The sequence below is a fragment of the Pimephales promelas genome, chromosome 21 (genome assembly GCF_988280905.1).
Source record: "Pimephales promelas chromosome 21, fPimPro1.hap1.1, whole genome shotgun sequence".
NCBI lineage: Eukaryota > Metazoa > Chordata > Actinopteri > Cypriniformes > Leuciscidae > Pimephales > Pimephales promelas.
This window is the reverse complement of record NC_142789.1, coordinates 16,870,069-16,896,556: the sequence shown is the minus strand read 5'-3', so window position 1 is coordinate 16,896,556 and position 26,488 is coordinate 16,870,069. Positions and strand designations below refer to the sequence as shown.

At 38.3% G+C, this 26,488-nt stretch overlaps 1 protein-coding gene across 2 annotated transcripts in view; it reads left to right on the top strand.

Annotated features, from left to right (window-relative positions):
• Positions 1 to 26,488, top strand: part of atxn7 (ataxin 7) — a 69,670-nt gene that overhangs the window by 15,168 nt on the left and 28,014 nt on the right. Inside the window, exons 5-12 of one of the 2 annotated variants that reach the window (XM_089125250.1) lie at positions 9,748 to 9,852; positions 17,489 to 17,729; positions 17,864 to 18,141; positions 18,265 to 18,347; positions 19,421 to 19,680; positions 19,845 to 20,013; positions 20,244 to 20,365; positions 20,451 to 21,337. In XM_089125250.1, coding sequence (XP_088981376.1) covers positions 9,748 to 9,852; positions 17,489 to 17,729; positions 17,864 to 18,141; positions 18,265 to 18,347; positions 19,421 to 19,680; positions 19,845 to 20,013; positions 20,244 to 20,365; positions 20,451 to 21,337 — 2,145 coding nt within the window. Of the gene's footprint in view, positions 1 to 9,747; positions 9,853 to 17,488; positions 17,730 to 17,863; positions 18,142 to 18,264; positions 18,348 to 19,420; positions 19,681 to 19,820; positions 20,014 to 20,243; positions 20,366 to 20,450; positions 21,338 to 26,488 lie in introns of both variants that reach the window. The other variant, XM_089125249.1, reaches the window with a different exon arrangement.

Here is a 26,488-nt window from a genome sequence, read left to right as displayed (position 1 = left end):
CGGTTCGGTTTGTATCACGGTTTTTGGGTCACGGTTTTTGGTTCTGTACGGTTCTTGTTATTTTTTTTCTTTTAATCTTTAACACTCCAGAAATGTACTTCAGCATGTGATATATAGCTTAATTATCCACACTTTAGGATATGGTATATTAAAAAAATACATATATTCATGCAATCATGCACAAACTAAATTTGACTTGACTTTAAGCACATTTTGGGACTATCTCAGAGGAAAGCTAGGTGAGATTTTGATACAGCAAGAGAGAGGACATTGACATGCTTTTCGTTTATTTGGCAAAAAAAAAGGAGAATGTGTATCACTATCTCTACAAGAACTTGTGCCTTTTTATCACACAAATCTTATTTACACAAAGAAATTAACTTGCATTTATCAACTGCCAACTTCAAAAATTCTATCTTTTAAAAGAAAAAGAGAGGAACTCTGAAAACACTGTCTTTTATAAATAAGTCAATATACATGAAACCTCATTGCCTATAATTAGGCTATAGCAATCGCAAAGGCCATAAACATAAAGTGAAACATAAGTTCAACCTCAACACAAAAACCGTATCAACAATGCTTCTATTCCCAGAGAGTGAGGGTACTTTTTTTTTTCACTTGAAATTAAAATGCAGGATTTGGAAACATATGACTGAAGCTCTTATCTAAACATAAAGTGCCACTGTAGTGTTATATTTAAATGTCATAACATGAAATCCAAATTGATCCCACAGACCGGACTTATACCATAGACTTATACGACGCTGGCGCATCCTCCAACTCCCTCATCTCTCCCACTTGCGATTTCTCCGCTTGTTGTGACTTGCAGCGCTCCATACTCCACTTTTACTGGCTTGTTTACTAACTTGAACCGGCCCTGCACAGAGCGATCGGTAGTGACATCAAATACCGCGAAAGTGATTGAAAAGCATACGGAGCCGTCGTTCTCGCGCTAGTTTGATGTTATTCACCGATCGCTCTGTGCAGCGCCGGTTCAAGTCGAACAAGCTTATGTCGCGCTAAAAGAAAGCACACGTCACATACGGGCACGAGGCTACATTGTGCATGCGTCGAACCGTGAGGCGCACACACGCTCCGAACCGAGACAACCGAACGGTTCGAATGTTTTTTCATGTACCGTGCCACCCCTAATGCTAATCAAACAAAAAAGTGAAATCTCTCACAGCTCCTTACAGAATTACTTTTCTAACTTTAATACGAATAAATGAATATCTTATAAACACAGTAAAGACTGTGCAGGTTTTTTTTTAATACATATGATTTTCTAGTGCGAAGTGCGAAGAAGAAAAAAATTGTCATATTATCGACACATGAAAATCCACTTGGAATTTACAAAAAAGCTCCTAAAGGACTCTCTCAGACTATGAGAAACAATATTGTATTGGCCTGAGGAACCTCAGTTCCAAGCATCATGTATGGAGTTAACCTGCACAATACCATCCCAACAGTAAAGTGTGGTAGTAGCAGCATTATACTGTGGGGGTGTTTTTCAGCAGCAGGACTGGGGGACTCGTCAGAGTAGGAAGGAAAACTCAATGCCTTCAAAATATAGAGATAGCCTTAAAAGACTAGGTCAGAGCATTTAGAAGGTTCACCTTGCATCAGGTCAATGACCCTAAGCACACAGCTAAGACAATGCAAGAGGGGCTTATGGACAACTCTGTGAATGTCCTTGAGTGGCCCAGCCAGTGCCTGGCCTTGAATCCTCTCAAACATCTGTGGAGAAACCTAAAAATGTTTGTCCACCGACGGTCCCCATCCAACCCTACATAGCTTGACAGGATCTGAGGAGAAGAATGGCAGAAAATCAGCAAATGCAGATCATACCCATTAAGACTTGAGGCTGTAAAGGTGCTTTAAGTACTGAGTTAAGGGTTTGAATACTTATGCAGTGTACTACTTGTTTCACAAATCTGTTTTTTACTTTGTCATTATGGTGTATGCAGTCAGTGTAGATTGATGTGAAATAGTAATTTAAAGTAGTTTAAGGCAGCACTAGGTTTAACAGGCCAATGGGGAGTCAGTTTTGAGTATTTAAGATTACCAGTCCTCATTTTCATCAGTAACTAAAGAATGATTACCAAACCAAAAAAACACCCAAATCCAGCATGATCTGAAAGAGCCCAGAAGCTGGTGTTCCCACAAACACGCACATAAAAACAGTGAAACACTCTATTTCGCACTTCCAAAACTGCCATACGATGATCAGTGAAAGGTGACTGAATGGAGAGATATTTGGTGAGGAAAAGCGAGAGGGATGGAAATGCAGACACACCAGGCGTGGAGTTAAATCTCAGAGTGTGTTCGTGCACTGGGCTTCTAAGAGCTTCTCTACCTAGATCATTTATCAATGACAGTAAAGGGGATGGTCAAATTATCCACTCACAGTCTCTCTCTTTCTCTCTCTCTCTCCTTGTCTCTTCCTCTCACCTCTCGCTATCTCTGTCTCTCTCGCTTTGTCACAATATCTTTTTCTCGTCCTTTTTCTCCCTCCATTTTCATATTCATCGCTTCCGTCCGCATCTCTTTTCTCTCTCTTTCAGCACATTCTGTCTGTCCTCCACTTCCTCTCAGACCTGAGACACATGATTTGAAGACACTAAAATATCTGGTTTTAATGTCAAGTCAACCCATCTCTGATGGAGCGAGCGTATCCTGTCTGCATCTCGGATGTGCTGTCATAAGCATGTTGTTGTCTAATGTTGGGATTGATAACTGGAGGAGCGCTAAGGCTCAGGTTTTATTTCATTGTTACGCCGGAAAGCTCATTTGAAATTTTTAAAGGACACGTACTCTGATGGTTTCTCTCGGTAGTTAAACTTATAGCATGCAACCTTTGAGGCTTCTCTGAATTAGTCACTATCTGTGTGTTCTACCTGTGTGCATTTGTATAAATTTAAATGTGCGAAAAATATGGAGATGTTGCCTAGTGTAGAAGTACTTATTCCGACAATGTAAATCCACCTTGCTCACTTATATGACTAAAGCTTTGAATATCTGCTGATAAAAATTCCCCCAAAATTTTATAGAATATAAGACGATTCTTAAAACATACAGAAATAAAATTATTATGTATTATTTTTAAGATTTTTGTTACTACTTTTTTGTAAAGGAGTAAATACTTCAGAAAGTAAAGACTTTTTACATTCTTGCAAAAAAAAAAAAATATCAAACAAACATTGTTTTTCTAACTTTCTATTCACCAAAGTATCTTGAAAAAATGTATCTTAGTTTGCACAAAAATACACTGCCTTGCGAAAGTATTAGTGCCCCTTTTTTACACATTCTGTGGGGGTGTTTTTCGGCAACAGGGCATATAGACATATAGAGATTATATACATATAGAGATTTAAAAACCTAGTACAGAGCATTTAGAACCTCAGACAGGGCAGAAGTTATACCTTCCATCAGGAAAATGACCCTAAGCACACAACTAAGACAATGCAAGAGGGGCTTATGGACAACTCTGTGAATGTCCTTGAGTGGCCCAGCCAGTGCCTGGCCTTGAATCCACTCAAACATCTCTGGAGAAACCTAAAAAAGTCTGTCCACCGACGGTCCCCATTCAACCCTACATAGCTTGAGAGGATCTGAGGAGAAGAATGGCAGAAAATCAGCAAATGCAGATCATACTCAATAAGACTTGAGGCTGTAAAGGTGCTTTAAGTACTGAGTTAAGGGTTTGAATACTTATGCAGTGTACTACTAATTTCACAAAGCTGTTTTTTACTTTTGTCATTATGTTGTGTGCAGTGTAGTTTGATGTGAAAATGTTATTTAAAGTAGTTTTACACAAATCAGCAACATAAAAAATGGAGGGGTACGGATACTTTTGCAAGGCACTGTATTAAACTGCATAACTGTTTGCAACATTGATGATAATAATAATAAGAAATTTAATCAGCACCAAATCAGCACATCTTTATTCAGCACCAAATCAGCACATTAGAATGATTTCTGAAAGATAATGTGACAATATTTCACTGGTTCACTGGTTTTATAGTTCACAACACCACTGTTTTTACTTTGCCTTGGTGAGCATAAAAGACCTCTTTCAAAAGCATTGAACAATCTAACAGACCACAAATGTTTGAAAGGAAATGTATTAAGCCAGCTAAATATCCATGAATGTAATATAATGATGTTTAAGATACACCAGTGATTTTCATTTAGCTGGTTTGTCCTTATGCCATCATATCACGTTTCAACTTTTGAATGGTTTTGTTTGGAAATTAATACAATTCAGTTGCACTTGCACAGGGATGTTTTAGAGATCAAAAAAGGGAGCTGTTTTTTAATTATGTGTTAGTCATTTCATTGAACATGACCAAACTGGTTTGGTTACTTGGACACAGTTATAACAGACATACTAAATAAGGCAGCAACTCACACATTTAATTAGATTAATAATGGAATGTCAGTGCGCCATATATTAGTATATCTCTGAAAAAATTACAAGATTTACACTGCAAACATTAGAATAACTCTATCAAAACCCTAGCCCTGGATATGGACTTCTTCATCTTTTGTGAATTCTTGGTGGCTATTGTTCTGATTTGCAGTGATTACTGTGAGAGCATCACAGGTACGCCCAGGTAACGCTGGCGACTCGATGTCATCTTTTCAGGCAGTGATGTTTTTTGGAGTGTCCTTGTATCTCTGTGAAGGAGCTGGAGTGGAACAGCAGTAACAGGGCTGCTCCTGTCCCCTCTCTTAATCACTCACACTAATTAACCTCTTGGCTCTCAGACTAATGGACAGTTAGTGCCTCTCTTAGCTCCACATCTTCAGCTGACAAAACACTTCTGAATATAATGCTGTTCGTTTACCCCTTTGGTTTATGTTTATGAAGTCTTAACAAAAAGTGTTGCAAGTTAAAGGTGCAATATGTAACTTTTCTTCTAAAATGAATCCTTTTTTTATTGCCTGTGTGTGTGACGGGGTTGTAATCGCATATTACAATGATCCACTTGTCAGGTTTTGCTATTACCTCTGAAGGCCAGTATAGTATTCCTATTTTTATGTGAAGTCTCCGGGTCGGCTTTTCTGAGAAATCCATTGGATGTGACGTGCATGTGCGCTCCTGAGTCTCTCTCTTTTTTATATCCAGTCTATGTGACAGCACTGCAGCTGACGACATGAGTGTGATAACACCCAAAAAATGACCTGCCTCCAGCACAACACACACTCCAACACAAACTCCACATACAAATAAAAAATAAAACAAAAATGTATCGGATCAACATCGGCAGACCGTTTGAATTATAGAGAGACCTCTGCTATTTTTATTGTGATGAATTACAAGTTTTCAGATATGCTGAAATAATGGTAAACTGTAATGAAATAGCTAGGTAAACTACAACATATATTATACATTATACAAAAGACTGTTCCAGGATAACAAAAAGTATTTTATTACTAAATTTTATGTATTAGACCTTTCTAGTACATAAATCTTACGTCACTCATCCCACTACTATCATATTGTTTATAATACACATTTTCAGACACGTTCAGTACAGTAATGTAACTTCCTATGATCTTACTGTTACACTGAAATTGTTCAGTCTAGTTCACTAATCGTTTTCATTTTCATATTATACTTTCACCTTTGTTGACTTTGCTGATTGTAAAAGATACATGAATACTTAGTGAAATGCCTAATGTTAGATAACACCACAAATGTAATGTTATCATGGTATGAGCATGGGGCATTAGTTCAACGTCAAGCTGATAAAAGTAGCCTATTATTGTAATGGTGCAGTGGGAGTTTACATGAGTTTCCAGCATGTTGTGTGATGCTTTCTCCGGTGTGTTGAAAGTCCCAGTGTGGCCGTGTATCACGAGTGCCCGCTGAGAGCACGAGCTCTCATGTAAAAATTGGTTGCAATCTGAAACATCAGCGATAGAGGCCGCTAAAAAATACATATAGCACCTTTAAATGTGAAGCTGTATTGTCAGTGCGTTTCGATATCTAACCCAGTGAGAGTTGGTCGGAGACGTGTTATTTGAGGAGAGAGATGGAGAAAATGCAAGTCAGACTCAAACCCACATTTGCTGCATGGGCATCATCCCAAACACATTGAGAATAACTGATCTCGTGGGATTGTTTATCAAAAAAGGACACAAGCCGGAAACAAATTTGCATCTCCTGCATTAGCACCAAGACTCATTGTGCAACTGCTAGGCCTTTATATTCCAAACACATTCTCAACGCCATGGTAAAATCTGATATTGTAGCATGCTTAATTAATAGTTTGAAAAGCTAGAATTTTAACCCACTTCTCTTGCATGAGCTCCAAGGCTCATCATGTGAACTGCTAAGCCATGTTTCACACACACATTCACAATGTAAAGACTTCCCTACAGCCAGTTCCCTACACACAACAACATGGTGAAAAATGGATCTTATTGAATTTTTCTTAATATTATTCTATAATTTTTTTTTTAAATCAAACCCAATCTCCTGCATTAGCACCATGGCTCAACATGTCAGCTGCTAGGTCATGATTTAAAACCCATTTATAACGTCATCATAAATAACTGATGTTGTTGCGTTTAAAAAAAAAAAAAAAGAGATGCATCTGAATTAAAACCACCAGATCTCTGATGTTGTAGCATTAGCTAGGATCTCAAGAAGTTTAATTGTAAAAAGATTAACACATTTGGTCTGTAATATACAATATAGTTATGCAACAAATGAATGTAACAAACGTGATATTGAGTTTTAAAATGTTCTTTTCTTTGTCCGTTTGCATTAAAAATGAGTGTATTATTAAATCGTTTTGCATTTTTACTTATGTCAGTTTGAATTTTGATTATTAAAATGTTTAAATGTGAATTAATTAATAAACAAACAGCTTTAGGTGTGTCTATTTATATTGGAATAATGACATTTACAGTGGCTTTGGTGTCGTTTTCAAATCTCACAGATTATTTGAACTTTTTTCCCATAAACAAATATTGTTGTTTTTTCCTGGTTCAGCATACAATCTGTTTTGTTGGAAAATGGTAATTTGCATGTTGTTGACCTCAAGTCAGGTCAAGTATTTTAGATGTTTTCTCTGAGTGTACGAAACAAGTAGTTTGCATTTGGAGTAGGGGCCACATTAAGACTTGCTAAATAGCTAAGAATAGAAGCCATTTTCTTTCTCTCCTAATTTTTTTAAAATACAGATATTTTGTTCACCTGCTTTCATCTGTTTTCAGGGCAGTTATTTGTGTGGATTCGGTAGACTGTTTACCACAATCTCTGCTGTCAATTCAGGGCACTTTCTGAAAGCATGAATCTTGAACGCCAAATGCCACCTACTGTACGGCTCTCCTCCACTTGCTCTGTAATCTTTCTACCTTGCAAATTTCACTACTTTACATCTGCCACTCTTAATCTGCAATCTCCTTTTCTTTCCTCTCCTCGTTCTCCCACTCAATTACTCTTTTCCTCACTGGCTCTCCCACACACCTCGCTTGCCAGGGGACCCCCTCCTCGGGCAACCTTTGAAACGCTGGCACAGTACCTAGCTATCCCTTATCACTTATTTGTTTCCTTTCTTATGAAAGCAGAGTAGCGCTGCTGCTAGTGACCGTCTGTACTGCGTGAACCCACCCAGATGCTTTTCCCGGAACGGCCCCGGAATGGCCTGGGTGGCCTCACCTGAACTAGGCCGTTGAGAGTGTAGTGGATAGACACTGTTTTTTTAACAGTGTGCTTTGTGAAAACAAGTCAACTTGGGCATTTTGTGTGTGTATAATTAATGGCAGATTCAGTTCAGGCTCCATTCACACTGGTTAGGTCAGATTCTACATGCATCTTAGGCCTCGTTTACACTGTCCGATTTTTTTACTCTATGCGACACTGATCGGATGTGTTCTATGATAGTGTAAACAGGAAAAAAAATGCATGCATTCGGATATTTCGAGATCGGTTTCAGGCCTCGTTCATATGTGGAAATAGATCAGATATAAATCAGATATGTGCCAATGCGACTGTCATGTAAACAGGCAGATCATACGTCTCTGCGGTTTAATGACAAAAGGAACCCCGACACGCATCTGCAAAGGGACAGATGGCCCGACGAAACATTGTGTCATCGTATAGGAGAGGAACGTGGACGCACGTTGACACAACATATCAAAGCTTGTCTTGCTCATCCTAAAATTTTGGACCCACTGCTCTTTGTTAAAGCCCAAACGATCTCATTAAAGTGCGTTTATTGCACTTTTTTTCACATGCCATTTACGCCAAAGAGGCCTTACACTCGTTTTTACTTTGAGTCCTAATCAGGAGTGACCTGATTCTAGGAGGAAGTCATCTGTATGTCCACAATGAAAGTGAAAGCTGCACAAGAACATGCAACCCAAAACCCACACATTTTGATATTTACTTAATTTAAAAATAGAGCCCGACCGATAAAGGATTTTGAAGGCCGATACCGATACAAATATTTGTTGGTTTTAAAATCCGATATTCCGATATATCGGCCGATATTTAAAAAAAATATATTTCAGAAACGCACAACAAAACATTAACAGGTTTCCCTAACGTTAGTTATTTGTAGTTATTTATGAGTTTTAACTAAAATAATATAATGCATTTTAAAAAGAAACTTTTTATTTTTCCTCGTCCATTTTATTTAATTTTTGAAATATTCATTTATCGGCCATTATAACTGCCGATACTGATAGTTTGGAAAATGCCTAATATCGGCCGATAATATCGGCCTGCCGATAAATCGGTCTTGCTCTATTTAAAAATGTTGTTAAATGTACTTTACTATTAAAAAATGTGGGATCTGTAAGGTTTTTGAATAAGTATCTTATGCTAAGGCTGCATTTATTTGACTGAAAATACAGTAAAAAAACATTACTTTTAATTCCTGTGATGACAAAGCTGAGTTCATCACCATTACTCCAGTCTTCAGGGTCACTTGATCCTTCAGAAATCATTGTTATATGCTGATTTGCTCTCATGAAGCATTTCTTATTATCAGTGTTATCAAAAGTTTTTTTTTTTTTTTTTTTTTTTTTTTGTTGAAACAGATTTTTCAAGATTCTTAAATGAATAGAAAATTCAAAAAGAAGCATTTGTTACTCTGTGAATGACAGTCATCATTAGTCATGTCGTCAATGTCAGTCACTTTTGACCAATTTAATGTATCCTTGCTGAAGAATACATTAGAAAAGTATTAAAAATCAAAAAATAAATGCAAATTCTGTATTTTTATAAAGCGTTTTCAAATCGTTTCTATTTGCTTTTTGCTTTTTGTGTTTCTATGCTTTTTTAAAATGTAATCTCAAATTTTTAAACAATAATAAACAGTTTATTTGTTTATTTATTTGTCAATTTGTCATTTATTTATTTACATTTTTCTGAATGTGAGTGAATAAATAGATCAATATCAGTTTTACATGTCTCTATTACTCTATTTGACTAACTTCTTAAAACATCTTTTGATTACTCAAATCAATTTATATTTGATTCATCAAAGCAAAATCAATATAAAAACAAAAAGGTTGTTATTAATCTGTCAGCTGATTTGAAAAGCCATATTTATTAATTTGTCGTATATTGTAAGGTTTTCCTAACCAGGGGAATTATAATATTAGCTTCTAGAGTCATGCAGGTTGCTACATGTGTAACTGCGTTGTTTAAATCGCTTGCTTGTCTGAAGAACATGAAACTTGGTATTTTGACCTCCTAATGAGTGTTTGTGTGTGTTTTCGCAGACATGCCCATCTTTGGCCAATGTCCTGCACAGGATGACTTCTACCTGGTCATGTGCAGCCACTGCAGTCAGGTAGTCAAACCCCAGGCCTTCCAAGCACACTACGGTAAGACCACCTTCTGCTCTCCACAGTTGACTTGCTCTCTCTACTCTCCCTGCTGTCTTCAATAGAGGTGTTTTAGAAAAATCTTATCTCACTCACGGGAATTAAGACCAATATCCCGCCTCTGCTCTGCCTCAACTATCATAACACGAAGAAGGAAAAACACAACACCTTTGATACCCACCGCCAGAGTTTTGTTTACTATACTATCCTCAAGTTAATATTTGATGTATTTTTTTTAGTTGGCACATCTTCTGTGCTGTTTTGTCCAATCTAGCACATGTAAAACCTCTCCGAATATAATAAATCAGAATCACTCCCATTTCAGTACACCTGATGTGTTTTGAAGAAAACCCTTACTTATTTATTTTTGAGCTGTTTAAAAGTATTTTAACACTATCATTTATTCATTTTAGCACACTGCAAATCCAACATACTTTTGAGTATTTTTGCAAATTTCAAGAAAGTGGTGTCAATAAAATGGTTGCAGATGGCTTCAATGAGGGAGCTGGGGTCTTTTTCTTATGTATTAAAATTTCTTAAAAGTGGTTTTATTGATCATTCTTATTGATTTTGAAAACATTTGGCCCAGTCAAAAGGTCTTTCATTGTCCTTGTATGAAAATAATGGTGAGCCAATTTGTTGTTTACTAGTGTGTTCACACTTGTAGTTTTGTTCTTTTGGTTCGTACCAAAACAGAAAATAATACATTTAGTCCATATTTTATGCACTAAACGGAGGAATTCCTCCGTTGGCCACAAACGAAAATTTTCTGCAAGGAGACGTGTTTACTTCAGATAACTCTGAAGTGTAGCTCCTATGGTGAGAAAAAGCAGATATGCTTGAGCATTCTGTCATTTTTAGGGTCTCAGTTTGTGACATCACGTCCTGTTTTTGGTTCGTTTAGATGTCTTTGGTCTGTGTTGCGTTCATATTTCAGTTGAACCGCTCCAGAGTTTGTTTGGAAGCGGACAAGCGGACAGAGACTCACCTTTTCATGGGTCTCAGCCCGCTTGTATGATGCACACCAGGGTTCGGACTCAGCACTCACTCAAACAACACTAACAGATTCTGTAGTACACGGGGGCAGTGATGGCGCAGTGGATAAGACGCATACCTTTGGTGTGAGATCCCCGGGTTAGAATCGACTGTGAGTCATCAATGTGTCCCTGAGCAAGAACTTGACCCCTAGTTGGATGAATAAATGTAAATGTAAATGTAGTAAACTGGTGCACTTGAACTTATTTTTTCAGCATTATCCACAAGGGGGAGACAAATTTTCATTAAATCCCAGTGGCAAAATGCTTACCAAAAGGCTTTAGAACAGCATTTAAATATATAAATACTGCTTTTTTATTTACTAAAAATATAGTTTGCATATATTTTGTGTTGTAAAGTGAATTACTTAATCTGATCCAACGTCCATCTGAGTTATTCTAAGTCTGCAGAGCATATTTGCATATAATATGAAATGCAAAACTCTTCAGATTCAAGTAATATGCTGGCATGTTTATTTTTAAGCACCATTTTGTTTGCCCCTTTACTTTCTGCATTTTTTTTATTATTTCAGTGTTTTTTGGCCTATTTCAGTGATCTTTTAGTCATAATTTCTTACTTAGCATCACTGTCACTATTCATTTCAAAACATACAAAATTTGTCAGAATAATCAAAATGGTTTTAATAATGAAACATGATAATGTGACGGAAAAACATTCTTTTTAAAGATAAACAAGATTCTTGTTTATTTTTTCTTTTAAAATTGTTTAGCATACATAGCATTTTTTTCATAAATTTGTTGGATGTCAAATTCCTCATATGTGAATATTTTAGTTTAGGTTTTGTAAAACTGTCTGCTTAGTGTACACGAACATTCATGAACATTTCATGACACAGTGCAGCTGTTCACGGGCCATTAGAACCGAAAATAAAAACGTATTTGTTTGGAAGATTTCCCGTAGCCATAACTGAATCCAAAAATATGTCTCAGGACTCCGAATTTGTGCAGATTGTGAAAGTTGCAGCACTCTTGAGAGAGCCATTACATGTCGACATCAGTACACTTGACGCTCTGTTCAACTTCCAGAAGATCAGTTTTTCAGAACTGCATTGATGTTCAAATAGGATCTGTTTATTGCACTCGGACTGAGCCAGTTCTCCTGCAGTTTTTTTTTTTTAGAGATCATTACACAATCGCTCACTCTAGCGGTGAGAGGTTTTTTTTATGAACACTGGGACTTTATTCTAGAGCCTGAAAGATTAATGAGCAGATTAACTACGCAGACCATGAAACTTTTAAATGCTCAAGTGCTTGACTAATAGTGTAGGGAAGAATCTAGTTCTGGCAAGTACTTATCTGAGATGAGGATTAATAAATCATAATGAGCTGAAACAAGCTGTGGTACTAAGGAAAATGTATGGCAAACTACATATGAATCTGAAAAATGCAAACACATTTTAGAAATGATGTTAAAAGGGTTGGCCTTAGTGAGAATTTCAAGTCATTATATATATATATATATATATATATATATATATGAATACAGTATACTTGAGCTTTGTGACATGACACATTAGCCATCAGAACAGAAGATGGTTCACTGTGGTCGTAAAGGGATGGACATAGTCAGCAACAATACTCAGGCGGGCTGTGGCGTTCAAACAATTCTCAATTGATACTAAGGGGCCCAAAGTGTGCCAAAGAAAATATCCTCCACACCATTACAACACCACCAGCAGCATGAATTGTTGATTAAAGGCAGGATAGATCATGCTTCTTTTTTTTTTCTTTTTTTTTTTTTTTTGCCAAATTCTGACTTTCAGCAGCAAAATCTGAATGTTTCAGCCGAATTTGAGACTCTTCTTCGTACCTCGCTTAATGCATCAGAGATGATTTGACAGATTCCAGATAGTCTAATCGTGATAATTGATCTCTGGCTAATTGGTTTTGATTAAAATATCTGCATTATTAAGTTGTCTGATATTACTGTGTGTTCATTGGAAAGGGCAGATGTATTGATACTCGAAACCATAATCAGCATTGCAGCGATTGGCTGACTACATGACAACTACGTAATCCCGATATATAATTAAAACTGGAAACAGCCAAGCAGGCAAAATTACACAAATGTTCTTGCTAATAGATAGATTAAATTTGTTTGTTTGTTACACGATTACCTAATAATTTGCATTTTTCACAATGTCTAGTATTTGTACAGGTTTACACTTTTTTTAGTGTCAGGAGTAGCCTATAGTAATTAGCAATTCATTTAGTTTTACATTTGATATATTACAAAATAATATTTCTAATGGCACACCAGAATGCAATTTTTTACTGTTATTATTTAAGTTATCTACATCTCACTGCATCAAGCTTCCCGCATAATAGCTGTCACTGTTCAAATAATTCATGGTTCATACCAACAGTGTGTAAGGCTCCAGTAAAATTATGAGATAAATCTCTCAATGAGTAAAGAAATTGGCTCTGTCTATTATTGGCAACACAATTTTGTAATTATTTTCTAATAATTGTTATTATGTATATAAAACATTTCCATTTCGAATTTTAATTATTAATTTCCCTGGTCCAAATCGGTAATCTTGTAAGAAAGTAGCAATGGCTTGGACAGACTTTCACTTTTAAAACAATGCAATCTAATCCTGTTTATGTGGGAAAAAAAGCCTGTTCCTGAGTATGTTTGAACTACAGACTTGTTGCTATGAAAGCAACTCCAGGATGAGCTTTGAAGGACCTAGCAATCCAGGATCATGTCAAATTGTCAACAGTAAAATCTAATTGAGTAATCCTTGTATGAAGAAAGGGCCCCAGGCAACTTTATTCCAGCCTTCTATTGTCCAATTTTGGTGAGCCCTTGCGAATTGTAGCCTGCCTTTCCTGTTCTTAACTGACTGGAGCGGCACCCAGTGTGTCTTCTGCTGCTTCTGTAACCCTTCTGCTTCAAGGTGCCATGTGTTGTGCACTTGGAAATGCTCGTCCTTTGGATTTTGCCTGCGATACCGGCCCAAATCCTTTACATAAAAAAATCAGTCTAGAGGCTGAGTAAACGCCTTCAAACTACCATTGGTCTGTGGCGATTCAATAATAGGGAGGTGTGCTTCTTTGACGAGGAAATCTCCAGTTAATTTGTTCTGTTCAGTCACTCGAGGTCAGACACACCCGTGAGGAACATGAACACATTGAGTCGCTGAAATGGACGCTCACTGTTTTTTTATTTTTTTATTTTTTTTTCACGATTAATACTGTACAGCAGCTTGCCTTTAATAGTTAATAATACTTCAGCCAAAAATGAAAATTCTGTCTCAAAAGAGGATATTTTGGAAAAACTTTTGTTTTCTTAAGATTCATTGCCAGTACAATAAGTGGTTAATGGATGTAAATTCTTTCATTTAGCCCCTTTATTAACAAGAAATACATTTGCATCCTCCTCAACATTCATCTGTTTACTATGAACTCAAACGTTTCCTGTCCTGAAATTCATTTTCACAGCATTATGTATTTGTGGATACTCTGGGGCTGAGGGTTGGCAATGCCATCTGTAAAACTGTTTCAGTTTCTGGGCTGAGATAAAAAAGATTATATTGTTCTACATTACAGAGAAATACTAAACCATAGTAATGAGCATTTAAAAAAATGTATTAAGCACACAAGCACATGCATAAAACTTGTTGCAGTGCACTAGTAAAAGTTATGATTATGAACATGTCAGAAAAAACAGAATATTTGAATAATTTGTTAATATAAACTACTTTTTTCTGAGTCCTTGTCAGCTGCATAGATGATGTTGATGTTGAGGAATGTGCACGTGCTCCCTCTCTCTCTTTACATGACGTTAGTAATGTGTTTTACCTTGTTTGCTACTGACATATCCGACCAAACTACAGACTTTCGTTTCAAGCATCCGTGAGCTCGACAAGCTCACAAGCGTCTGTTTCGCTGAGCATTCAATCCACTTTGTTCCGTTTATCAGCTCGCACACACCAGCTAGGTGTAAATATTTTATTTCTTCAACATGTTTCTTTATCAGAAGCATTGTACTGTACACAGTGCGTGGTATCAGTTTTTGGTATCGGGGCATTTATTTTTATTGATTTTTGTCAATTCATTTTATAGATTATTACAGCTCTAGAAGTTTTGAAAGGCTGATGGCTTCTTAAATTGTACTCCATTTCTATTTTCAAAGTAAAATGAAAAATGGTACATTTCAATACTCTGCCTTTGTCTACACTGACCATCCTACATTTGCACAAGGCTCTTGGTTTTCATGTCGGAAGTTCCCTGTGGTCATTTGTCAGGTTGCAGTATTTGGTGTACAGTTTCCTTACAACAGTCCCAGATTGCTTTTCAGCATGGGGAAAAATATGACAGACTGTTGTGGTCTAATTGGGGCTTTGTCGATTTGGCCTTTGGTTACTCAAATTGATGTTGGCTCACTTTCCCCGGAGCAGCGTCAACAACCCGGCATGAAGCCACAAGCCTCTGTGAGATATAAATAAGTCAAGGATTTCTTCCTGGTGTCCTCCTTTTATTTATTCTGTTTTTTGTGCCTTTGCTGTAGTTTTATCAGCACAGATAAACACTGGCGAGACATCAGACTAAAGTGTGTCTGTGTTTGCCCCGGTTTGCTGGAGGGCTTAGTGATAAACAATGGGCCAGAGCAGCAGGACTGTATTTTTGACAGGCAAGTGTGGAGAGACCGAAACGTTTGTTAGTGCAGCACAGCAGCTCATTCCTCTTGCACATTTTTTTTTTGGTTCAAAGGTTTTTTCTTTGGTTTTTTGTGGTTTCTTCAGTCTTTGCTACTTAAACTTAAAAACTTAGTAAGTTCATAATTTTTGTGACACTAGCAACATAGAATGCATAAAATGTATACCGGTTTGTGATATTGAGAAAAACTGGATAGAAAAAAAAAACATTTTCATTACAAATAACTATTAAAAATAATATTTTTAGTTTTTGATAATTATATTATAATTTTATAAATATTAACTTTTACAACCCACCAGCTTTAAACATAAAAATGCCACTAAATGTCAATAATACTGGACTGTTCAAATCTACCATTACCTTACTGGACATCTTAAAGAGCCCCTATCATAGCATTTGAATGTTCCTATTTTTGTTTTAGCAGTTCCCAAAAACAGTTTAACATGCATACAAAGATAAAAAACACTTTATTTGTCTTATAATATGCATTTATTTTTAACTGATTTGCTCAACGACTCCCAAATAATTTGTTCGACGATTCATTTTCCCAAACACCTCCTTTGAGTGACGCGAATCTGCGGCGATTGGTCAAATGACCCAGTCAGTCGTTATTGGTAAAACGTAGGCAGAGACTGTCGGCAACGGAACGCCCATAACCAGGATTATAGCTTGTCAAGTGTTGAAAATTGTATATAGTGTTTGAACAAACGTGTCAGAAAAAGTGCACTTTCCACACGGTCCCTTACTCGCGCTTTTCCCGGCGAAACTCACATTGTGGCGGCTTTTGAGGGACAGTGCTTATTATATAGAGTGAAGTCAGATTTGGAGGTAATTACCATTTTTCAAAGAATGTCTGGTGAATATCAAAAACAAAACTAACTTTACCCCGCTTAGAAGCTGCGCGGAGTGTACACAACACAATATAACTATAGTGTGCATGCTACAGAAAACATAACAGCAAACATTATTAATATTACTTACAGATTGTGATTCGAACGAACCTGATCCATATACACTGGATACTGAGCCCTCCTTCAGGAACAACCGACTTGCGAAATGCGAATCCACATTTGAATTCATTTAGGTTTTTGAATTTTGAATGATTCGTCATTAAATTGATGAGAACACAAGGTTCGGGCGTTGCAAATATGAACTCTGACCACTGATTCCTCACATGCTCGTCCCTGGACAGTGGTAACAAGTGGCTGAACTGTCTTTGCAATGTAGAACACAGCGTCTTCTCGACTTGATGCGATTCAGCTGAAGTATTTGAATATGTTCTAGACGTCACTTCAAGTTTACACTTCCGTCTGCGCGCGCAGTTTTTGGGAGCGGCCAATGACCTCTCTACGTCACGATGTAACAGCTAATGACTCGTTTCAAAAACAATTCATTTCATACACTCAGAGTCGACTCTCACTTTTGAAAGACAATAACTTTATATACGGTGCACTTTCAGACATAAATCTTTGCAGGATGTTTTCATTCCCTTAGAGCTATATTCCACACCATATGAACAGCCATTTTCAAAAATCCATGATAGGTGCTCTTTAAGGCCTGTTCACACCAAGAACTAAAACTATAAAGATAAATGTATTTGCGTCCACACACCAGCGGATGATATTCTGTTTATTCGAAGTGCATGCATGTCTGTCACTTTAAATGCTTGAGCTCATTACAGCAGGATGGATTCTGATTGGCTGTCTGTTTTTCTCATTCAACAGTTTCTCTGTGCCATTATCGTTCACTGCTATTCTTTAATATTGAGAAGGTTTTTAGAACTAAATTTTTGTGGTTATATTTATAGTTATCGTCCTTGGTGTAAACGGGCCTTTACATTTTTATTTACTTACATTTTTGCCTTTAACATGTTGAGCAATAAAAGAGTAAAATATTTCAAATGTCTCGCCCCTCAGAGAGAAGACACAGCTCCAGCAGCAAGCCCCCATCCAGCTATCCCGCCCCTGCTGCATTTGCAATTTCTCGAAATAAGGGCAGTGTTGGGGGCGGAGTTGGGGGCGGGACCGTCAGTGGAAGCACACTGGCACGCACCTCCAGCACAAACAGCAGTGTCCCCACTAAAATCTACAAACCAACCAAAGAGAAGCCTCCTCACCGGAAGCCTCACTTCTCCTATAGGATGCTGCAAGAAGAGAGGTATGTGTGTGTTTTGATGGAGTGTAAGTGAATTTAGTGGATAAATTCGTTAAGATAAGCACACAATAGATGAAATATGAAACACACCCACCTTTGGTACAATATAAGGCTTTCTTTATTTCTCTACCTCCCAGCCCAATTCTTGCTGTTAAAGTAGAGAAGGTCCCTCTGAAGGTGGAATCTTCAGCCAAGCTCCCCCACGTGCCCGCCTCTTCTTCCACCTCCACCTCCTCTTCCTCCAATACTGTGAGCACCTCCCCCCTGAAGTCAGGCCTTAACTTCCCCTCCATACCAAAGGCTCCTCTGCTGGCCCCTGGTCAGATCCCTAATGGAAAGGGCCACCTTTCGTCCCAAGACAAGAAAACGGACAGCAGCAGTGCCAGTAGCAGAAGACCCTTGTACAAGAGACAAGGTAAATGCTAATAATAGTCACTGGTGCTACTGTATATTTATGCTATTTGTCACATGAAATTCTACTAAACTGTGTTTTCTAGATCTTATGTGTTCTGTTTCTGTTATGATATTTTTCTTCTAGAGCGAGAGTTTAATCCAGATATCCATTGTGGGGTTGTGGATATGACAGCACATAAGCCATGCACAAGGTCCTTAACATGCAAGGTGTGTCTCCTTACACTTGTTTTGAGTTGGAATTATGGATGCACTGTGGATATTTGGGCCCACACAAATAGTCAGTTATTTAAAAAAATTCCCACATTAGCTTCATGTGTTAGACTTTTTAGACCAGACTTTAAACTTGCCAAAAACATTAAACCCAGACATTACACAATAGATTATTTTATTATATAATATCATAGCATCAATAATATAGCAAAAATAATAGGGTACAATATTATATTGTATTGTATTTTTTGTATTTATTTATTTCTCCGGTCAGTCATTTTGAGATCATATGTCATAGATCATATGTAATGCAAAAAAAAAAAAAATTATAATAAAAAAAATCCTCTACATAATACATAAAACAAACACATAAAAAACAATGAAACAAAATAGAAAAGGAAAAGATGATTGAAATACATCAGAAAAATAAAAACATTAGGGTTTTTATTTTTTTAATGCTAATAAATACCTGACCGAAGGGGTTTAGGCTGAAGTCAAGACTTATTTAGCCTAACTCCTTTTACAACAAAAACACTGATGAGAAAAACACTCACAAAAACACTCAAAAGATGACACAATTATATTATATTATATTGTATTATATTATATTATATAGTTTTTTATAAAAATCTTCGAATATTGTCATAATACTATAATATAGCAATATAGAGGTAATAATATAGCAGATAAAAAGCTCAAATATTATCCTGGTTTTATAAAAATCTTTGAATATTGCCATAATACTATAATATTGCAATATAGAAGTAATAATATAACAGATAAAAAGCTCAAATATTATCCTGGTTTTATCTTCCTACTCAGAAAACCAGTATAGTGCATATATATATATATATATATATATATATATATATATATATATATATATATATATATATATATATATATATATATATATATATATATATATATATATATATATATATATATATGTATGTATATTTATATATGTATCTATATGTATATATGCACCAGTATAGTGCATCTCTAGGACGTCCCTAATTAGTAAGTGCTTGACTAAACAGTTAAATATCACCCCCATGTCTCCACAGACACATTCCATAAGCCAGAGGAGGGCGGTGCTCGGGCGGCGGCAGCGCTTTGACACGCTGCTCGCTGAGCACAAGAGCAAAGCGCGTGACAAGGAGATGCACTTCAGGTTGGACCCCTCACACCCAGCACCCCCTCTCAGGGACCCTCCCCACTCCCGCCTCCCACAAGACCCTCACCCGGTCTCCCATGGCAATGGCACTGCTGATGCCACCAAGCCTTTGCCCCTCAAACCCAAACCTCATAATTCTGGGCTTCCACGGTGAGTTGCTTCCTCCTGCCCCACCATTTCCTCTACATCAGATTCCTGTTTGATTGATTAGCCAGATTGTGAAAGTTTCCAGTCATATTTATAGATCTCATTAGATCAGTCATTATTAAGATGCTCTTCTTTATCTTCAGACTTAACAACAGTAACTTTCACAGTGGAGGAGACCCAGCCATGGCCCACGACCAGGCCCACCACTCCCACCCGGCCCCTGTTAGTACTGAGAGCAGCCGCCTCTCCAGTGACGAGGGGGAAAACGAGGAGAGGGAGGAAGCAATGGAGAAACTGGACTGTCATTATTCAGGTTACCACCCACGACCAGCTGCTGTAAGTACAAGAAACCTTGTGATCTTAAAGTGTTAGTGAGGTTTTTTTTCTCAAACTCAAGTGTCTCTTGCATTTTTTTGAGCTTTTGAATCACTAAGCTATTCTTAAATGAGTTTGAAATTAATATCCAGGGCCTCATTTTAATTGAGTCGCCCTTCATCTGAATGATTGAAGAGATTATTCTGAATAACTCCATATAAATGTACTATTCAAGTTTCGTCTCTCACCAGTACTGCACTTTTGGAAGTCGATTGTACGGTAGAGGATGTTATGCGTTGGACCGGCGCTGGGATCAAGTACGGTGTGCTCTCACCACCATGCTGGACAAGCATGTCAACTCACAAATGTGGAAGTAAGTGTGTTGAAACCCTTCCTGCAAGTAGGTGTTTTTCTGATGAACACACACCTAATTGTGATTTCTTCCATTTGCTTTGTAGGAAAATCCCTCTGGCGTCGGAGAACTCTGCAACAACACCGACAGCCTCTCACCGGACAAGCACAAATTCCCATTCTTCCTCATCATCCTCCATTTCTGCAGGCTTTCTCAGCTTGTCTTCGTCGCCGCCTTATGATAGCAAGCCTGTCCTGTCGTACGGCACTACCCTGAACGCCCGCTCTTCTCCGCAAGCCTCTGCAAGCGAGCAGCCCGCCTACAGTGGCGCTTCTAGACAAGTGTCAGCCTCATCACCCCAGATGCCTTCAGCCCACTTGTCCTCGCTACCCTCGTTGGGCTCCAACCGTCCCCTCAAATCCCGATCTGGTACAAAGTCCTTTAGGGCTCGGGAGCCATCCTCCAGCCTAAGTAACTCTGTCGTCAAGGGTAGTAATAGTAGCAGTGTTAGCGTCAGCGGAAGTGCGAGCGGAAGCCTCAGTTCGGGAAAGAAGCGGAAAAACAGTTCCCTGCTAACCTCCCATAACACTTACACCTCGGAATCATCCTCATCCTCCTCTTTTAAGAAGAACTGCGCAGTAAACGTGGGCAGCCTGGGCAGTGCCTATCATTCCTCACTCGCCTCCACCCCCACTTCGTCTTCATCGTCATCAGCGTCGTCGTCATCCCACAGTGGGGTGTACAGTGTGGGGGTAAACTGCACCCCAGGCAGGGCCAACTCTCTGAGCTTGAAGCAGGAATCGACGGGACGTGGCCCTCCTTCTGGCAGCCCCGCTGAGTCTATTAAACGCATGAGTGTGGTGATGAACAGCAGCGACTCCACCCTCTCCCTCGGGCCGTTTGTTCACCAGAGTAACGATCATCACGCAGAGGCACGTCTAGAAGCCAAACGGAGGAAGGGTTCGCCTGGCTCGAGTAGCCTCAACAGCACAGGTACATGCATCTTATCAATACAGTGTGTTCCTTTTTTTGTTGTTGTTGTTGTTTTAATCCAGATTCCTGCTTCATTGTACTTGAGTTTTGATAATAGTTTCTCTTTCATTTAAGTTTCACTTAATTTGCTTTCACTTAATTTGACCCGGAAAAAAAAAAAAAACGACAGTGGTACCCCTTACGTTTTTTTTTTTTTCGGGCGCAAAAATTAAGTTTCTCCAATTTTCCCAAAACTCTGGATTCTGATAGAGGGCCATGAGACTTAGACCTGAGTGCAAAAATGGAGGCTCTAGACCCTTCCAGAGCTGAGATATCGAAACTCAAATATTTGGCTCTAAAAAAAAACGACAGTGGTACCCCTTTCGTTTTTTTTTCAGGCGAAAAATTACGTTTCTCCAATCTTCCCAAAACTCTGGATTCTAATAGACGGCCATGAGACTTAGACCTGAGTGCAAAAATGGAGGCTCTAGACCCTTCCAGAGCTGAGATATCGAAACTCAAATATTTGGCTCTAAAAAAAAACGACAGTGTTACCCCTTTCATTTTTTTTTCAGGCGAAAAATTACGTTTCTCCAATCTTCCCAAAACTCTGGATTCTAATAGACGGCCATGAGACTTAGACCTGAGTGCAAAAATGGAGGCTCTAGACCCTTCCAGAGCTGAGATATCGAAACTCAAAAATTTGGCCCGAAAAAAAAAAAACGACAGTGGTACCCCTTTCGTTTTTTTTTTTCAGGCGAAAAATTACGTTTCTCCAATCTTCCCAAAACTCTGGATTCTGATAGAGGGCCATGAGACTTAGACCTGAGTGCAAAAAAGGAGGCTCTAGACCCTTCCAAAGCTGAGATATCGAAACTCAAAAATTCGACCGGAAAAAAAAAACGACAGTGGTACCCCTTTCGGTTTTTTTTTCAGGCGAAAAATTATGTTTCTCCAATCTTCACAAAACTCTGGATTCTGATAGAGGGCCATGAGACTTAGACATGAGTGTAAAAATGGAGGCTCTAGACCCTTTCAGAGCTGAGATATCGGAACTCAAAAATTCGGCCCGAAAAAAAAACGACAGTGGTACCCCTTTCGTTTTTTTTTTTGGGCGAAAAATTAAGTTTTTCCAATCTTCCTAAAACTCTGGATTCTGATAGAGGGCCATGAGACTTAGACCTGAGTGCAAAAAAGGGAGGCTCTAGACCCTTCCAGAGCTGAGATATCAAAACTCAAAAATTCGACCCGAAATAAAAAAACGACAGTGGTACCCCTTTCGGGTTTTTTTTTCGGGCGAAAAATTAAGTTTCCCCAATCTTCTCGAAACTCTGGATTCTGATAGAGGGCCATGAGACTTTGACCTGAGCGCAAAAATGGAGGCTTTAGACCCTTCCAGAGCTGAGATATCGAAACTCAAAATTTCGACCGGAAAAAAAAACGACAGTGGTACCCCTTACGTTTTTTTTTTGTTTTTTTTCGGGCGAAAAATTAAGTTTCTCCAATCTTCCCAAAACTCTGGATTCTGATAGAGGGCCATGAGACTTAGACCTGAGTGCAAAAATGGAGGCTCTAGACCCTTCCAGAGCTGAGATATCGAAACTCAAAATTTCGACCCGAAAAAAAACGACAGTGTTACCCCTTACATTTTTTTTGGGGGGGCGAAAAATTAAGTATCCCCAATCTTCTCGAAACTCTGGATTCTGATAGAGGGCCATGAGACTTTGACCTGAGCGCAAAAATGGAGGCTTTAGACCCTTCCAGAGCTGAGATATCGAAACTCAAAATTTCGACCCGAAAAAAAAAACCACAGTGTTACCCCTTACGTTTTTTTTTTTTTGGGCGAAAAATTTAGTATCCCCAATCTTCTCGAAACTCTGGATTCTGATAGAGGGCACTGAGACTTACACCTGAGTGCAAAAATGGAGGCTCTAGACCCTTCCAGAGCTGAGATATCGAAACTCAAAATTTCGACCCGAAAAAAAACCGACAGTGTTACCCCTTACGTTTTTTTTCGGGGGCGAAAAATTAAGTATCCCCAATTTTCTCGAAAAGCTGGATTCTGATAGAGAGCACTGAGACTTACACCTGAGTGAAAAAATTGAGGCTCTAGACCCTTCCAGAGCTGAGATATCGAAACTCAAAATTTCGACCCGAAAAAAAAAAACGACAGTGTTACCCCTTACGTTTTTTTTTTTTGGGCAAAAAATTAAGTATCCCCAACCTTCTCGAAACTCTGGATTCTGATAGAGGGCACTGAGACTTACACCTGAGTGCAAAAATGGAGGCTCTAGACCCTTCCAGAGCTGAGATATCGAAACTCAAAATTTCAACCCGAAAAAAAAACGACAGTGTTACCCCTTACATTTTTTTTTTGGGCGAAAAATTAAATATCCCCAATCTTCTCGAAACTTTGGATTCTGATAGAGGGCCATGAGACTTAGACCTGAGTGCAAAAATGGAGGCTTTAGACCCTTCCAGAGCTGAGATATCGAAACTAAAAATTTTGACCCGAAAAAAAAACCACAGTGTTACCCCTTACGTTTTTTTGGGCGGGGGGCAAAAAATTAAGTATCCCCAATCTTCTCGAAACTCTGGATTCTGATAGAGGGCACTGAGACTTACACCTGAGTGCAAAAATGGAGGCTCTAGACCCTTCCAGAGCTGAGATATCGAAACTCAAAATTTCGACCCGAAAAAAAAAACGACAGTGTTATCCCTTACGTTTTTTTTGGGGGGGCGAAAAATTAAGTATCCCCAATCTTCTCGAAACTCTGGATTCTGATATAGGGCACTGAGACTTACACCTGAGTGCAAAAATGGAGGCTCTAGACCCTTCCAGAGCTGAGATATCGAAACTCAAAATTTCAACCCGAAAAAAAAAACGACAGTGTTACCCCTTACGTTTTTTTGGGGGGGCGAAAAATTAAGTATCCCCAATCTTCTCGAAACTCTGGATTCTGATAGAGGGCCATGAGACTTAGACCTGAGTGCAAAAATGGAGGCTCTAGACCCTTCCAGAGCTAAGATATCGAAACTCAAAATTTCGACCCGAAAAAAAAACGACAGTGTTACCCCTTACGTTTTTTTTTTTTGGGCGAAAAATTAAGTATCCCCAATCTTCTCGAAACTCTGGATTCTGATAGGGGGCACTGAGACTTACACCTGAGTGCAAAAATGGAGGCTCTAGACCCTTCCAGAGCTGAGATATCGAAACTCAAAATTTCGACCCGAAAAAAAAACGACAGTGTTACCGCTTACGTTTTTTTTTTTTTTGGGCGAAAAATTAAGTATCCCCAATCTTCTCGAAACTCTGGATTCTGATACAGGGCACTGAGACTTACACCTGAGTGCAAAAATGGAGGCTCTAGACCCTTCCAGAGCTGAGATATCGAAACTCAAAATTTCGACCCGAAAAAAAAACGACAGTGTTACCCCTTACGTTTTTTTTGGGGGGGGCAAAAAATTAAGTATCCCCAATCTTCTCGAAACTCTGGATTCTGATACAGGGCACTGAGACTTACACCTGAGTGCAAAAATGGAGGCTCTAGACCCTTCCAGAGCTGAGATATCGAAACTCAAAATTTCGACCCGAAAAAAAAACGACAGTGTTACCCCTTACGTTTTTTTTTTTTGGGGCGAAAAATTAAGTATCCCTAATCTTCTCGAAACTCTGGATTCTGATAGAGGGCCATGAGACTTAGACCTGAGTGCAAAAATGGAGGCTCTAGACCTTTCCAGAGCTGAGATATCAAACTCAAAATTTCGACCCGAAAAAAAAACGACAGTGTTACCCCTTACGTTTTTTTTGGGGGGGTGAAAAATTAAGTATCCCCAATCTTCTCGAAACTCTGGATTCTGATAGAGAGCACTGAGACTTACACCTGAGTGCAAAAATGGAGGCTCTAGACCCTTCCAGAGCTGAGATATCGAAACTCAAAATTTCGACCCGAAAAAAAAACGACAGTGTTACCCCTTACGTTTTTTTTGGGGGGGCGAAAAATTAAGTATCCTCAATCTTCTCGAAACTCTGGATTCTGATAGAGGGCCATGAGACTTAGACCTGAGTGCAAAAATGGAGGCTCTAGACCCTTCCAGAGCTGAGATATCGAAACTCAAAATTTCGACCCGAAAAAAAAACGACAGTGTTACGCCTTACGTTTTTTTTGGGGGGGGGGCGAAAAATTAAGTATCCCCAATCTTCTCGAAACTCTGGATTCTGATAGAGGGCACTGAGACTTACACCTGAGTGCAAAAATGGAGGCTCTAGACCCTTCCAGAACTGAGATATCGAAACTCAAAATTTCGACCAGAAAAAAAAACGACAGTGTTACCCCTTACGTTTTGTTTTTTTTTGGGCGAAAAATTAAGTATCCCCAATCTTCTCGAAACTCTGGATTCTGATAGAGGGCACTGAGACTTACACCTGAGTGCAAAAATGGAGGCTCTAGACCAGGGATGGGCAACTTTGATGATAGCGAGGGCCACAAATATTTTATCATCACTATCCGAGGGCCAAATGTGACGTGCACTTCCACCAATGGGATATTGGAGAATTAGAGGTACCATTTTAGAAGAAAACATATGTAGGTATGTCTTTATTACAGACTCTGCTAAGTAAACCAACCTGCATATCCATATTCAATTATTTCCTCAGCTTCTTTTAATGAATGAACTTTTAACATAAACAAAGACACATTGCTGTGGCATTACTGTGTTTTTAATATTATTCCAGTGAAAACATGTTGGGCTCTCAAAAAACATACAATGATTACACAAAACTGAAAATTAGCCTATTAAGTAAAACAAAAATAAATGGGATATTGGAAAATAAAAAAACTACCATTTTAGAAGAACAAAACATATGTATGTCTTTATTACAGACTCTGAAATGTTTAGTGAACCAACCTGCATTTCCATACTTAATTATTTTTAAATAACTTTTTAACAAACTTTTTAAAATTATTTTTTTATTATTCCAGTGTAAACATTGTGGGCTCTCAAAAAACATTTACTGATGGCACAAAATTAAAGAAAGTATTAAGTGAAGCATACTTTTCACCATAGGCTGCCGCTTTATCTCACCTACAGAGGGAAGTTTACAGTTAATGAGATACTTGTGGTTTCTCTTGCTGGCGTACAATAGACTGGATGTCAATGTCAATGTTAGTG